This window comes from Aotus nancymaae, unplaced genomic scaffold (assembly GCF_030222135.1).
Source record: "Aotus nancymaae isolate 86718 unplaced genomic scaffold, 86718_ANA_hifiasm-v0.15.2.pri h1tg000064l_1, whole genome shotgun sequence".
Classification (NCBI taxonomy): domain Eukaryota; kingdom Metazoa; phylum Chordata; class Mammalia; order Primates; family Aotidae; genus Aotus; species Aotus nancymaae.
In genome coordinates this window covers 22,017,387-22,032,751 of record NW_026988479.1, presented here as the reverse complement: position 1 = coordinate 22,032,751, position 15,365 = coordinate 22,017,387, and the positions used below count along the sequence as shown (strand labels likewise).

Sequence of the window (15,365 nt, the reverse complement as noted above, 5' to 3'; positions counted from 1 at the left end):
TTATTCTCTGAGTGTATGTTTTTTTTCAACTTTAAAATAGAAGTAATAATGCTTCCTTCCCATGTTTATTGTGAGGATCAAAGACATTGAATGCAATGTGCCTGGTAGCCACATCATAGATGACACCTGTACATACGCTGACAGTATCTTTGTCTTGGTCTTACCAGTATCACACCAAATTTGTCCTATTGCAAATCTGGCGTTCCTCCTACTTTGCTTGCTCCCAGCAAAAGAGGCTCCTGTTTTCATTCTTTGACTCTTTCAACCTACATCACCTTTACTGGTGTTTGCCTGTAACATACACTGATCAGTGCTGTTTTGATTTGTGTTTCTGGATCTATGTTTTGTCTTTGGTTCCTGTGGCCCAAGGCAATTCCTTCATTTTGACTCAATTTTATAAATCTAATAGAAAAATCACTGGCAGTGAAATCATTGCCATCATTAGACAGACTGGCCCATTAGTTTTCTGAGTCATTGTTTCTTCACTGGCAGATTGAGCTGGGAGAAAAGATGGGCCGAGAGGGCCAAGGCCTTTATCTTCACAAGTGTCTGCAAAAGCACAGTTAGTAGAAAAAGCAAACAGGAGACAAATAAATTATGACTTTGAAGATATGTATGAAAGCCTGCTCTGGATCTTATTGTTGATACACGAGAATGTCACTTTTTGGGAAATTTTCGGAGCAAATTCAGTATTCTGTGAACTGCCTTGCAAGAGCAGTTATTCATTTATTTATTCATTTATTCAAAGAATACAAACACACCCATAAAGAACATCTCTATTATGTATCAGATATGAGCTGTGCGATGGGTTCCCAGGTAGTAAAAATAGATATGGTTCCTGCTATTATGAAAGGCAAATAAGTTAATCTAATAAATTTATTTATTCAAAAAATACGAGCACACACATAAAGAACATCTCTATCATGTGTCAAATATCAGCTGGGCGATGGGTTTACAGGTAGTAAAAATAGATATGGTTTCTGCTTATTTGGAAGGCAAATACATTAATCTAATAAATTAAACTGTGACAAATGCAGCAATGGAGAGGATATGACATTAGGTCAAGATCTAACGGGGCTTTGTTATGCACAGGAAGATCAGCAGAGCTTCCCTAAAAAAGTGTAACTTGAGCTGAGATCTGAAGGATGAGTAGAACCTAACTAGGAAGGATGAGAAAGAGGGTATTTTTGGTAAAAGAGAGTACATTTGCAAGGCCCAGTCACCAGAGGGTCATGGTGAAAGCAAGATTCTGAGGGAAAGCTGTTGCAGCTGGAGCACAGAGACCAAGATGGGGTACAGTGGAGATGAGGCTATCGAGTGATGTGACCCCGTATGCCTCTGTAACACAAGTTATGGAGTTTCATCTTAACCCAGAGAGCAACTATAAATTATGGAGGGGTGTACATTTTTTTTAAAATGATCATATTTGTGGCATGAAAAGATTTTTGTGACTGCCGTGAGGAGAATACATTGGAAGAGCTAAGAGCGGATTAGCACGCAGTCATGAGTCACTTAATGATGGGAATATGTTCTGAGAAATGCATGTTATGCAACTTCATCATTGGGGAAATATAGACTATGCTTATCCAAAGCTAGATCGTAGTGCTTACTGCACACCTAGGCTATATGGTACAGCCTATTGCTCCTAAGCTACGATCCTATACAGTATGTTACGGTCCTGAATTCTGTGGGCAATTGTAACATGGTGGTAAGTATTTGCATATTTAAACATATCTAGACATAGAAAAGATTCAGTAGAAATACAATTTGAAAATCTTACGGAATCACCATTGTATATGTGGTCAATTATTGACCAAAATGTCATTAGGCAGTGCATGAATGTATTTTAAGGGGTAGGATACACAAAACGGAGATATATGGTCACTAGAAATAGTCCTTACTATTACTTGACAGTAGAGTTGTAAATGGCTCTAGGTATGTCCTCAAATTCCTGTATGTCTATCTGTGACTGTATCTGAATAGATCTACTTATGAATATGGAAAGCTGTTTATTATCTTGACATCCAGACAAAGAAATTTTTATTCTTGATGAGCAGTGGCAGAAATTTCTGCTCTGTTTGGAAGTGGCAGTAAACATTCCAGGCATAGGAGTGAGTTTGCTCTTCCAGACAGAGCACTTGCAAAAGCATGATGTTTGGAAGAAAAAGAAAGGCTGTCTTAGGACAGAACCACTAAGAATGTTTTCATATCATGTTTATTCAGCAAGATATAGCTGCTGCATCAAAGCCTCCAGATAGAATTGTACATATACTCGTTCAGCTGTGTATATTCATATATAAACAGCAAGGTAGCCCTCTCAGAGGAGTTGACCAACAGTCAGTCTTACAAGCCAAGGTTAGGAAGTCATGTCTACCTTAATTAATAATCTTTTCATGGTCCTATAAACCAGATGGCAGGATGTGGGTCGGAACCCCAAAAGTAAAATCCTGTAGAAACCAGGTAGCATGAGCCAAAAAAAAAAACAAAGCATGATACTGGCTGTTATGAATTCATGAGTTCAAGCAACACAATTCAGCTATAAAGGAAGGAAGGGAGGGAGGGAGGGAGGAAGGAAGGAAGGAAGGAAGGAAAGAAGGAAGGAAGAATGGATACTGTGCCAGGAAAACAGAACTGGCCCAGTCCTGTAGGCCACCTATTCCCATCCCATTAGAAAGAATTATAAAATTTCTATGTGAGAGAAGACTTCTGAATTCATCTATGCCACCCCTTCACAGGGGCCCTGAACCCCCTCACAACATTCCTGACAAGATAGCATCAGAGAGATTGCTCCCTCTCAAACCTAGCCATTCTACTTCTGGACAATGCCAAGTATGCCTAGGTCTTTAAATTGCACTGAAATCTGTTTCTTAGAATTACCAAATAAGAAACCTGAGGCCTTTTCCACATGAAAACTCTATAGAAGAATGAGGAGGGTTTTCACACTCTGTATAGCCTAAAGATTTCAAGTTCCTTCAAGCAGAACCCTATGACTTCCAGGTCATAATAAGAAGCATTTAGGTGCCTAGCCCTTTTCTAAGTGTTTTAATGTATTAGCTCACTTAGTGCTAATTACAGTCTAGTTAAGAGAAAGCATTTATTGTCCCCATTTTATAGATGCAGACACCAAGGCTCAGAAAGAGAAGTAAGTTGCCCAAAGCCCATAGTTAGCAAGTAGGAGGGGTGGGATTTGGACCCAGGTAGGCTGGCTCCAGATCTTTGTTCTCCTGCTTCTGAGATGGAGGGAAAACACAGGCTTTACTATCACAGTCCTGCATTTGAATAAAAGCTCCAACAGTTCCCCTGGCAAATGACTGCCCCTAACTACGCCTCTGTTTCTTTATCTGTAAAGTTACGGTTATAAAGCTTGCCTCAGAATTGCTGTGAGACTAGATAAAATAATGCATGCAAAGAAGTAGCACAGTGCCTTGCACATACTGGACATGCAGCAAAGACTGAGGAAGTAAATGAGTGGATAATTAAGTGAAGCCCTCCCGGCCCTATCCTCCTGTATTAGTTCACTAAGGCTGCCGTAACAAAATGCAAGAGTCTGGGTGGCTTAAACAACAGTAGTTTATTTTCTCACAGTTCTGGAGGCTGAAAATCTCAGATCCAGGTGCCAGCAGGCTGGTTTCTCCTAGGACCTCTCTCCTTGGCTTGCTGACAACCACTTTCTCAACTGAGTCTTCACGTGGTATTTTGTCTGTGAGGGCATACTCTGGATGAATTCTTCTCTTCTTGCAGAAACACCACCAGTCCTGTTAGATTAAGGTCCCATCCCTAATAACCTCATTTAACCTTAATTACCTCCTTAATGGCCCTGTTATTAAATACAGCCACATTGGGGGGTTGGGGCTTCAAACTATGGCTTTGCAGGGGGACACAATTTAGTCCATAGCACCTCCCTCACAAAGCTGTCTTACTCTTTGCCCCAGTTCTCAAGCAAAAGACCTATTGTAGGCTGTCTTCAGGAGTTCAGCCACGAACAGGGAGTCACAACGTAAGTAAGGACAAAAGACTAGAATAAGAACAGATGTATAATATAATATCACTGCAAATCATTGTTCCACCAGTCTAGACTGTAAAGTATTCTGCAGCCTAGAAATAACACAAACAAGCTACAAGATATTAGCTCCAATCTCCTCTAACTCTTCTCTTCACTCACTTCACTCCAGCCACACTGGCCTCCTTGCTGTTCTTCAAACAGACCACATACATCCCCTCTCTAGGGCCTTTCTACTTGTTGCTCCCTCTGCCTGGAATGCTCTTCCCTCAGCCGCTTGGTTCTTTTCCTCACTTCTTTTGTCTTTGCACAATCATCCTACATACAGGCCTTCCTGCCCATCCTATCTGAAAAGCACACCTCGCATCACTCACCCTTCATCTCACTCCCTGGATTTTCTTACTACTTGACATATTATGTATTTGTTTATCATTTCTTTCTCTTGCTAGGCTGTCAGCTCCATGAGAACAGGTACTTGGTGTTTTTGCTCATTATTGTATCTGGTATATAGTAGTGAATGATAAATCTTTGTTGGATGAATGAATAATCATCATGGTTAGTAGCAGCAGAAGGCTAAAAGGTTTTGTCTCCCTTTTTCTAGGACAGTAGTTTCCAAATGTTAACTACCATACATAAGAATTATCTACGGTGCTTGGCTTAAAACGCAGATTTGTACTCAGTAACCAAAATCTAGGAAGTCCTATGGCACTTTAAATTAGAAGATCTCAAAGCAATCCCCCACACTGTTGTCAACAAAGCTTTGTCACTGACAGGCAGCAAAATGGAAAGTATCCCTTTTCTGTAGTGTTAGAAACGATGGAGCTATGGTAGAAAAGGGTTAAGCAAATGAATGAAAAGCAAATAATAAAAATAAATAAATAAAATGAAGATCTGGAGACTTATAGCGCTCCCCTACCCAAAGTTCTGAATCAGTAGATCCTGAGCTGAGCCTAAGAATTGCCATTTTCAAAAAGTACCCCAGTGCCTTTTGAGGAAAGAACCCTAAGTGTAATACTTCAAGAAACCTTGTCCTAGGATGACAAAGTTAAAAAAAAAGTGTCACCACTGAACTTGGCATAGTCTCCTCCCTCCTTCCACATCTAGTTCGTGGTATGGAAACTCTGGGCTGAGCATCAGGCAACAGTGATGGTGGGGAAAGGGGCTCAGGTGTGCTGTTCATAATGTCCAGTTTTCTAAGTCTCAGCTGGAGAGAGCATAGCTGCAGACCTGCTAAAGGAAGGCTCTTACAGGTGAACTCAGAAGCAGAGGAACAATGTCAATTTTCTCCCTTGCCTATTCACAGAGCTACCTTCTAGATGGCTGCTGCAGCCTGTGAGGAGAGGAGGGCACACACTGGTCGTTGTCAGTTTTCATCAAGTCAGACACCCAGAGTTGGAAGTGACATGGAAGCCCTTTCTAGATCCTGCCCACCATCTTGCAGAGAGATTAACCCAAAAGGGTGAACTGCCCAAAACCAGACAGGGAATTAGTGTAAACCAGTGGTAGTGAACCCAGCCTGTGGACTCCACGGTGGTGTTTTGGCCTCTGTACTTACATGCAAAGTGGTTTGAATGTTTCTGACATTCCTGGGAATACCTCAGGACAATCTGATGACCTGAGTAGTAACTCTGTGAAGAGGGGAAGAAACACCTCAAGAATATACACTATAAAGAATCGATTGCCTTTCACAAGGCAGGCATGTGTCTCAGTAATCCCTCAGGAGAGAACCAGCCTCAAGGTATTTTTAAATGGCTGAGGGAGGCATGTCTAATGGCACTATTATTTTACAGTTTTTTTTTTAAAGGAAGCTCATCTTTCTTTGAAATTGGTCCTATTCACACAGAGAATGGGCTGAAAAGACTCTTAGCTGTTATTAAGCCTTCAAGAATGTTCTCGTAAGTGCTACCTTCCTCACATTGAGCACCTAACAAGGTAATTCAGGGCCATGGTATATGTTACATGTTTGCTCACACTAAGCTCCTGAAGCATCACTAAGTAATGGGCCAAGCCTGAGTGTTTTGAGCTCAGGGCTGGAGATCTGGGACAGTCAGATATTATGAACTGGTTCTCCTACAGTTTCTCCTGCTCCAATCTTAAGCATGACCCTGTGCCAGCTTGCATTTGTCCCTGTCTAATTGACCTAGGCTAAACTTTCTGTAACTGCTGGGAACAGCCTCCTCTAAATTCATTTTATTTGCAGTCATTTCTAGTCTTCTGTTTGGAAATTGTATTGTAAACTTTGATTGAGATAAATTAGAGCTGAGATGATAAATGGAAGTGATCCTATAGGTGAAGCAATGGCCAAGGCTCTCATTACAACGCTCTGTTGATCCTCAGATATGCTCAGGGTATCATATAAAATTATTTATTTGAAACAGCATTATCAGGTCCTAGCACAGACCTCACCAAACTGATTAAAGTTCAAGGTGTCTAGTGATACCCAATGTTCATTTAAAAAACCACTTGCCCAGCAAGACCTGATTTTATGGCATGGAAGAAGAAAGGCATCTTCACTCCATGAATTTTAGCTTTTTATAAATTAGGCTCTCAAAGCTTGCAACTTAGCAGGGTAAACAAATGAAATAACATACATAAAAGCATCTGAAACAGTGCCTGGGGATTAGCAGGGACTCAACAAATGTTACATTCTGCTCCTCTTCCTGCCTTTGTCTACAGAGGAAATTTAGTGTTGGACCATTTATTGGTCCCTTTATTAAGTATGACTTGAGAACTTACTATGTGTTGAGCATGCTTCTAGACACTAAGTATACAGTGCTGTAAAAGACAGATCTCTGTTCTCATCTTACATTCTAGGGGAAGACATGGTTGATTAATCATGAAAAGCATTAGATCCAAATTAAGGTGGGAACTACAAACAAGACACGAACAAGATTCAGATAAAATTGAAATGATGAATTTGCATATACTTAACTGCAGAAATTGCCTCCAAACTGGTCCGCCTGCAAGTAGGCTTCATAGATGGTCTTCTTGGTAGGTTTGCTCTTTTTCTCTTTTTTTGAGACGGAGTGTCACTCTATCATCCAGGCTGGAGTGCAGTGGTGTGATCTCAGCTCATGCAACCTCTGCCACCGAAGTTCAAGGGACCCTCCTGCCTCAGCCTCCCTAGTAGCTGGGATTACAGCTGTTTGCCACCATGCCCGGGTAATTTTTGTATTTCTTTTTTAGTAGAGACAGGGTTTCACCATCTTGGCCAGGCTGGTCTTGAACTCCTGACCTTGTGATCCACCTACCTCGGCCTCCCAAAGTGCTGGGATTACAGGCGTGAGCCACCACACCCAGCCCTTGATAGGTTTCTCAGCAATCGTGGCCATTTGGGTTCTTACTGGTAAGCATTTCTCGGGCCTCAGTTGAAGATCTCTCTTTTCCCATCTTGCGCTCTAATTCTGCACAGAATAGTGGGCAGATAAGCTCACCCTGGGATCTACCTGGGTCTTCAGATCCAAGGGACAGCATTAGTTTTTTCAGTATTTTTGAAGCCTCTGTGATGTATAGGCAGAGGTCAGGCTCTGGACCAATTACAATGAATACTGCCACCAACCTCCTGGCGCTTGCATATTAGTAGGGGAAAACAGCCATGGGAAACATCAGTAACTTTTAAAATAGTGGTAAGGGCTGGTAAGAACATTAAAACAGGATAAATGATGATAAGGACTGAGGGCTACCAGGAATTGGGCAGACAGGGAAGGCATCTCGGAAGAGGTGCTTTTGAGCGATGGGAAAGGGTCAGTAATGTGAAGATCCCAGTGGAGAGCATTCCAGGTGAAGGAACCTGTAAACACAAAGGACCGGACAAAGGCTGGAATCAACTCGATGTAGTATTCAAAAAATAGGAAGGTCTTTGTGGAATACTGTGTCTTTTCATGGTGGGGGTTGTAGCTTTGTTTAAAAAAATAAATAATCTCAAATACTTAACCCCTTCTACTTCACTGTACTTTTAAAAGAAGCAGTGTATCTTAGTAGTGAAAAAACTTGCTTCTGGAGGCAGTTTACTTAATTCTACAAGGGCATAATTTGGCCCTAAATCAGACCACCTGGGTTCAATTCTAGCTAAGTGACATTGAGCAATTTACAGAATCTTACTGTGCCTTATTTGCCATAAAAAGGTGATGAGAATAGTCCTATTGCACAGAAATCATTTGGTGATAAACTGGGATAATGAACATAAAGTGTTTACCAGCATAGATAAAGTACCCAAAGTATGTTGGCTATTATAATCCCTTCCTTGTTTCCCCTAGAAGTTTATTTTCTTGATCATTGTTGCCACCCTTTTATCCCACCAGCCAATCATTGAACAGAATTCTAAACATAAAGTGGAAAATAGTTTCCCAAGAATTTTATGATTTGGGTGCCATTGAAATCTTTGGAGAGTATCAATGTAATTTAATAAAGGAAATGTTTAATGTAATTTAATGATGTCACTTAAAGTTCTCATTCAATTGATTCTAGGCCCTGGAGAATTCTGTCCCCAGGGGACACTGTATAGTATTCCTCCATCAAACTTTTCCTCCTTTCCCCGTTTTTTTCACAGCTTTCTATCACCCATTCATGTTATGCATTTACTTATTTTGTTCCTTAACTTGTAAGAATGTAAGCTTTATGAGAACAAGGATTTGGCTTGTTTGTTCAATGAGCCATCCCCAGTTCCCTCTGATAGTGTTCAAATAATAGAGCTCAATAAATTCTTGTTTACTAGATTTATGTCTCTACACACCCCTAAAACATATACCAGGAAATGGGTCTGCTAATGAGTCAAAGAACCTTGGTTCTAAAAGTATCCCTTAACACAGGCTGAGTGCCAGCTTCTCAGTGACCCAGGAGGGCAATGATTCTCCAACAAGAACTGATCCAATAAATACAGAACATTACATAAATTTATTACTCACTCATTCCCTCAACAAATATTTATTAGGTCTTGACTTTATGCCAGACAGAGTATTAGATGCTGATAAACAAAGGTAAATAAAACAGAGTCCCTGGAGAGTACAGTCTTGTAGTTAATCACTCTAATTCTTATAAAAAGCAATATTATCTGTGCTTATGAATCTGAAGACTAGAACCTAGAGAATAAATAAAACCTTCTGGCAATGTGCCTGTGAGTGGGCAGTCAGGAAATGCTGTTCCTGATCTGACTCATCCCTTCTCACAACACTCTTAAGGTATTGGTGGTTTTCAGTACTATTCTATGCCATTCTACAGATGGCATGCATACATATCCCATGATACACAAGTTTCTCATTCACTCAACACATGCATGTACACACACATACCCCGCAATGTAAAACTCTCATTCAGCACCAAAATGAATGCTATGGAACAAAGAACCGGAATACATAAATATATTTATGTATATATTTATACATGTGTATATTTATAATTACATACCTGTATGTACATATACATATATGTACACACACACACCTTTCTCTCTGTCAGAGATTCAAGGATAGGTTCTCATCCTACTTTTTTTTTGTCTAATAATTTACTCACATGTAGCTAAGTTTTTCTTGGATCATAATGTCAGATGTCACTCTGTCTTTAGCCCTTTCTGATTTTAACACTGGTTACCTAAATAAGCCTGTGGTATAGACTCTTTCAGACAATTGATTCCACAGCCCCTGTTGCTGAGATTTGACTATCTTAGGAACATATGATTTTTTTTTTTCTGAAGCAACTGTAGATTCCTTTGAGAGTTGTATGCTGGAAAGGTTAAGCTCTCCAGTTAGACTGCCTGAGTTCCCCCATCTCTACTGCATGCTAACTTGGGCAAAGTTACTTAACCTCTCTGGTATATGGTTTGCTCATCAAAAAACTTGAGTCATAATCATACTGTATAGGGTTAATGTGGAATTAAATGAGCTAATTCACAGAGTGGTTAGCAAAATTTCTGACACATTTCAATTGATTAATAGAATTTGTTGATTTTCTTTTTCATATTTCCTCTCCATTGCATCTATTACTGGCTAATCTAGACAGAAATTAAGCCATTACTAAATTTCACAAAAAGTCTTCTTAATGCTATGGTTCAATGGATTTTAAGGGCAGGGTTAATTCTCCAAATACATAAAAATAACCACATTTAATCAAAACCACAATAAAATACCATCTCACACCAGTCAGAATGGCTACTATTAAAAAGTCAAAAAAAAAACAGATACTGGTGAGGTTGTGGAGAAAAATACTTTCACCCTGTTGGAGGGAATGTAAACTAATTCAACCATTGTGGAAGACAGTGTGGCAATTCCTCAAAGACTTAGAAGCAGAAATACCATTTGACTCAGCAATCCCATTACTGGGTATATACCCAAATGAATATAAATTGTTCTATTATAAAAATACATGCATGTATATGTTCATTACAGAACTATTCACAATAGCAAAGACATAGAATCAACCTAAATGCCCATCGATGACAGACTGGATAAAGAAGATGTGGCACATATACACCATGGAATGCTATGCAGCCATAAAAAGGAATGAGATCATGTCCTCTTTCAGGGACATGGATGGAGCTGGTGGCCATTATCCTTAGCAAACTAACACAGTAACAGAAAAGCAAATACTACATGTTATCTCTTATAAGTGGGAGCTCAATGCTGAGAACACATGGACACGTGGGGAGCAACACACAATGGGGAGAGTGGAGGGTGGGAGGACAGAGAGCATCAGGAAGAATAGCTAATGGATGCTTGGCTTGGGTCCTGGGTGATGAGATGATATATGCAGCAAACCACCATAGCACATGTTTATCTATGTAACAAACCTGCACATCCTGCACATGTATCCCTGAACTTAAAATAAAAGTTGGAAATTTAAAAAAAAAAATCACTGCATTTTGTACCACAAAATATTAATATAGAACACTGAAATTATAAGAAAATTCATTGAGAAAAAGCAACAATTATTATAACACTTTGTGAAGTGATTTAGCATGATTATATTTTTATAGTACCAAGTAACCAGGTAGAAAATTAAAATTTTAATCAATTATCTAGACATCTAAGCTGTTTTTTCCCTTTATTTTTCATCAAGATACTTATAGTTATGTAAACACACACTCTTGGTCTTTGAGGTTTTTGATCTTCCTAAGATTTTTCTTAATTATTTTTCTCTTTCTATTCTTTCCTATTTGAAACTAAACTTCTTGGCAGTGTAAATCACTGTCTACTTTGCATGTAATTTTGTTTCTTGGATAACAGAATAAATGGGTCAAGCTAAGCCCATGATTAAATGGTCAAGCAAAGTCAGTCTTTCTGATTTTCCTGAACTCAAAGGCTTGAGAGTCTACTTTAGAGAGTTGTTCTAACAGAAGACAAAGGAATTCGGAGAGAATGACCTGACTTTGGTTTGTCCTTCTGATATGGTTTGGCTGTGTCACCACCCAAATCTCATTTCAAATTGTAATCCCCACGTGTTGAAGAAGAGTCCTGGGGGGAAGTGAGTGGATCATGGGGGAGGCCTTCCCCCTTGCTGTACTTGTGATAGAGTTCTCATGAGATCTAATGGTTTGAAAGTGTGGAACCTTCCCCCTCACTCTCTCTCTTTCTCTCCTGCCACCATGTAAGATGTGCCTTGCTTCCCCTTCGCCTTCTGCCATGATTGTAAGTTTCCTGAGGCCTGCCCAGACATGCAAAACTGTGAGTCAATTAAAACTCTTTTCTTTATAAATTACCCAGTCTCAGGTAGTTCTTTATACAATAGCAGTATAAGAAAGAACTAATGCACCTTCCTTCTGAGAATGATGTTAAATGAGCTGAGTTCAGAGTTTGTTACCGAAGTTTTATCTGTCCGTCATAGTAAAAAGTGTTCTCTCTCCCTTCCTCTTCCTTACCCCCATGCCTCCCTCCTTCTACCACCATCACTAATTACCAAAAGGATTGTTTAAAACAAAAGTTTCAGTCATCAGTCATCCAAAGTCTTTCTTATTATTACCTGGTTCCTTGGTTCCTGAAGTTCACTTGAGATAGTAAAGTGAAATGCTGGTTAGCTTTGTGGTCGTAAGAAAGTAATGGAAACATTCCAAACCTCATACATCTTATTTATAAATTATACATTATAATAGGATCTAATTTAAAGGATTGATGTGATGAATAAATGAGATAATCTAGCACATTGTCTAACAGAAATAAAAGATCAACTGAGCATATATAATCATTATTATTATAAGAATTATGTGATAGTTCTATAAAAAGAGAGAGGGTATAGGCAAAGGAAAAAATTATGGATTTTAAACTTTGCTTTTAAGTAAAGAAAAACTTTCCCTTTAAGTAAAGAAAAAATAAACATGGACTCATTCCAAAGAAATGACATTCAGAAGAGCAGTGGTATGAGAGCTTGAGAGTATATTCCTTTCATTGTTATTCACTGCGATATTTCACAGATAAGTAATAAGGACATACTCTGGGTCATTATTTTACTATGAGTCACTATTATTTTAGATGCTGGCAAAATGGTAATGAATAAAGCAGACAGTGAAAGGAAAAACATTTTTAGTAATAACTTTGGTTAGCTATAAAAATTGTGAAGAAAATAATACAGGACAGTGTGATAATGAAAGATTGAGTGGCCATTAAATACAGTGGTCCAGGAAGCTAAAGATTTGAAGGATGTAAGGTCATCAGCCATACAAAAACAAGGGGAGAGGATCTTCTAGACAGAGGGAATCACAAGAAAAAGGGACCTTAAGCAGTAATGAGCTTACTATGTTAGCATGAAAGAAAGCAGAGCAGTGTGGCTAGAGCTTAGTTTGCAAGAGGAAGAATGATGAAGCCACAGTCAATATGGAAGGTAGGGGCCAGGCCATGTATGGCCTTAAATGCCATTATGAAGAACTTGACTTTATTTTCAGTGTAATAGGAAACCTTTGCAGGTTTAAAGTAGGTCATGGACATATTTTTTTGAGCTATTTGGTTGCTGCGTAGAGATAAATTATAGGGAAGCAAGAGTAGGAGGCAAAAATACCAATAGGAGGCTATCACAGTTGGTGAACAAGAGGGGACAGAGGCTTGGATTAATGCAACAGCTGAGAAGATGGAAAGAAATGAATAGATATTCCATCAATTATTTTGGAGCCAGAGTTGATAGGATTGCTACTAAATTGGATAAGTTTAAGTATGGTGTCAATGAGGGAAATATGAGTGGCACTCCTGTGATGAAGGCTTGACTTGCTATGTAGGCTTATAGATAGCAAAGAAGAGGATGAAACATTACCTCCCAACACCAGCTGTCTCCATGCAACCCACCTACAACCTTCTCAGCCCCATTCCAGTCACAAGTCATCTAAGCAAAAAGAGGTACAGTCAAGCTGTGAGTATCTTCTCATCTTCATTCCACAAGTCACTCATATCTGTTACTCTGTTCTAGACTAAGATATAAGTACTTGTCACACAGTAGTAAACAAGACAGACACGCCTCTGTTCCAGTGCAACTTATGTTCTAATGGGAGAAGTTGTAATGTAAAAAGTAAACATAACAAAATATCAGGCGCCTACAACTGCTATGGTAAAATAGGGATAGAATAATATGTTAGTAACTGTTGGATTGCTACATTAGAATAGATACTCAAGGGCCCCTATTCGAGAGTATCAGAATTCTGTTCGAGTAAGATTAACTTTGAGTTGTATATTATTCATCCATGAAGTGACAGCAAATAGGCCATGAGTATTGGGAAGAGAAAAGAATGAGGGGTATAGATGGTATTTAAAGCCATGGCCCTGGGTGGTTATTAAGAGAAAAAGTAGAAATTGAAAATGGAAGGAGGCCCAGGACCAAATATTTATTGGCCTGACTTCCTGGTCAGTAATATCCACTACTATAGTACAGAAGCTTTTAAATCAATTGATTGTATTTTTAATTTGAGTATTCAATGTTTTTATTTTATTAACCTAAGATTTTCGTTTGTCACTATGGCATAGTCTCACAATTTTCAAAAAATCAAAAAACAGCAGATGTTGGCATGGATGCAGTGAATAGGGAATACTTCTACACTGCTGGTGGAAATGTAAACTAGTACAGCCACTATGAAAAACAATGTGAAGAGTGAGGAAACTTTTAAAGAACTAAAACTAGAATTACCATTTGATCCAGAAATCCCACTACTGGGTATCTACCCAGAGGAAAAGATGTCATTATTCAAGAAAGATACTTGCACACATATGTTTATAGCAACAAAATTCACAATCTCAAAATTGTGGAATCAACCCAAATGTTCATCAATAAATGAGTGGATAAACTGTGGTATATATATACACATATGATGGAATACTACACAGCCATAAAAAGGAATGAATTAACAGCATTTGCAGTGACCTGGATGAGAATGGAGACTATTATTCTAAGTGAAGTAACTCAGGAATGAAAAAACAAACATCTATGATGTTCTCACTGATATGTGGGAGTTAAGCTATGAGGACACAAAGGCATAAGAATGATACAATGGACTTTGGGACTTGGGGGAAAGAGTGGGAGGGTGGTGAGGGATAGACTACAAATATGGTGCAATGTATACTGCTAAAGTGAGATTTTGGTGCACCAAAATCTCACAAATCACCACTAAAGAACTTACTCATGTAACCAAGTAAGATAGACACACCTCTGTTCCAGTGCCATTCTTACAGGAGTAAGGTGGTATCACACTGTGGTTTTGATTTGCATTTCCCTGATCATTAGTGATGCTGAGCATTTTTTCATGTTTGTTGGCCATTTGTATATCTTCTTTTGAGAATTGTCTATTCATGTCCTTAACCCAATTTTTGATGGGATTGTTTGTTTTATTCTTACTGATTTGTTTGAGTTCATTGTAGAGTCTGCATATTAGTCCTTTGTCAGATGTATAGATTGTGAAGATTTTCTCCCACTCTGTGGGTTGTCTGTTTACTCTGCTGACTGTTCCTTTTGCCATGCAAAAGCTCTTTAGTTTAATTAGGTCCCCGCTATTTATCTTTGTTTTTATTGCATTTGCTTTTGGGTTCTTGGTCACGAAATCCTTACCTAAGCCAAATGTCTTGAAGGGTTTTTCCAATGTTATCCTCTAGAATTTTTATAGTTCCAGGTCTTAAGTTTAAGTTGTTAATCCATCTTGAGTTGATTTTTGTTAAGGTGAGAGATGAGGATCCAGTTCCATTCTCCTGCATGTGGCTTGCCAATTAGCCCAGCACCATTTGTTGAAAAGGATGTCCTTTCCCCACTTCATGTTTGTGTTTGCTTTGTTGAAGATCAGTTGGCTGTAAGTATTTGGGTTTATTTCTGGGTTCTCTATTCTTTTCCATTGGTCTATGTGCCTAAATAAAAGACACAGAAAATAAGAAAAAAGCCTAAAGATACATGGGACATAGTAAAAGGGTCTAAC

General features: G+C 38.9%; 1 protein-coding gene across 17 annotated transcripts in view; it reads left to right on the top strand.

The window, feature by feature from the left end:
• Positions 1 to 15,365, top strand: part of PPP2R2B (protein phosphatase 2 regulatory subunit Bbeta) — a 478,247-nt gene that overhangs the window by 37,905 nt on the left and 424,977 nt on the right. For 5 of the 17 annotated variants that reach the window (XM_064366488.1, XM_064366483.1, XM_064366490.1 and 2 more), the window contains one exon: positions 11,584 to 11,655. The exons of 11 other annotated variants lie outside the window; for them this stretch is intronic. In XM_064366488.1, coding sequence (XP_064222558.1) covers positions 11,584 to 11,655 — 72 coding nt within the window. Of the gene's footprint in view, positions 1 to 11,583; positions 11,656 to 15,365 lie in introns of those variants that run through there. One more of the 17 variants, XM_064366492.1, reaches the window with a different exon arrangement.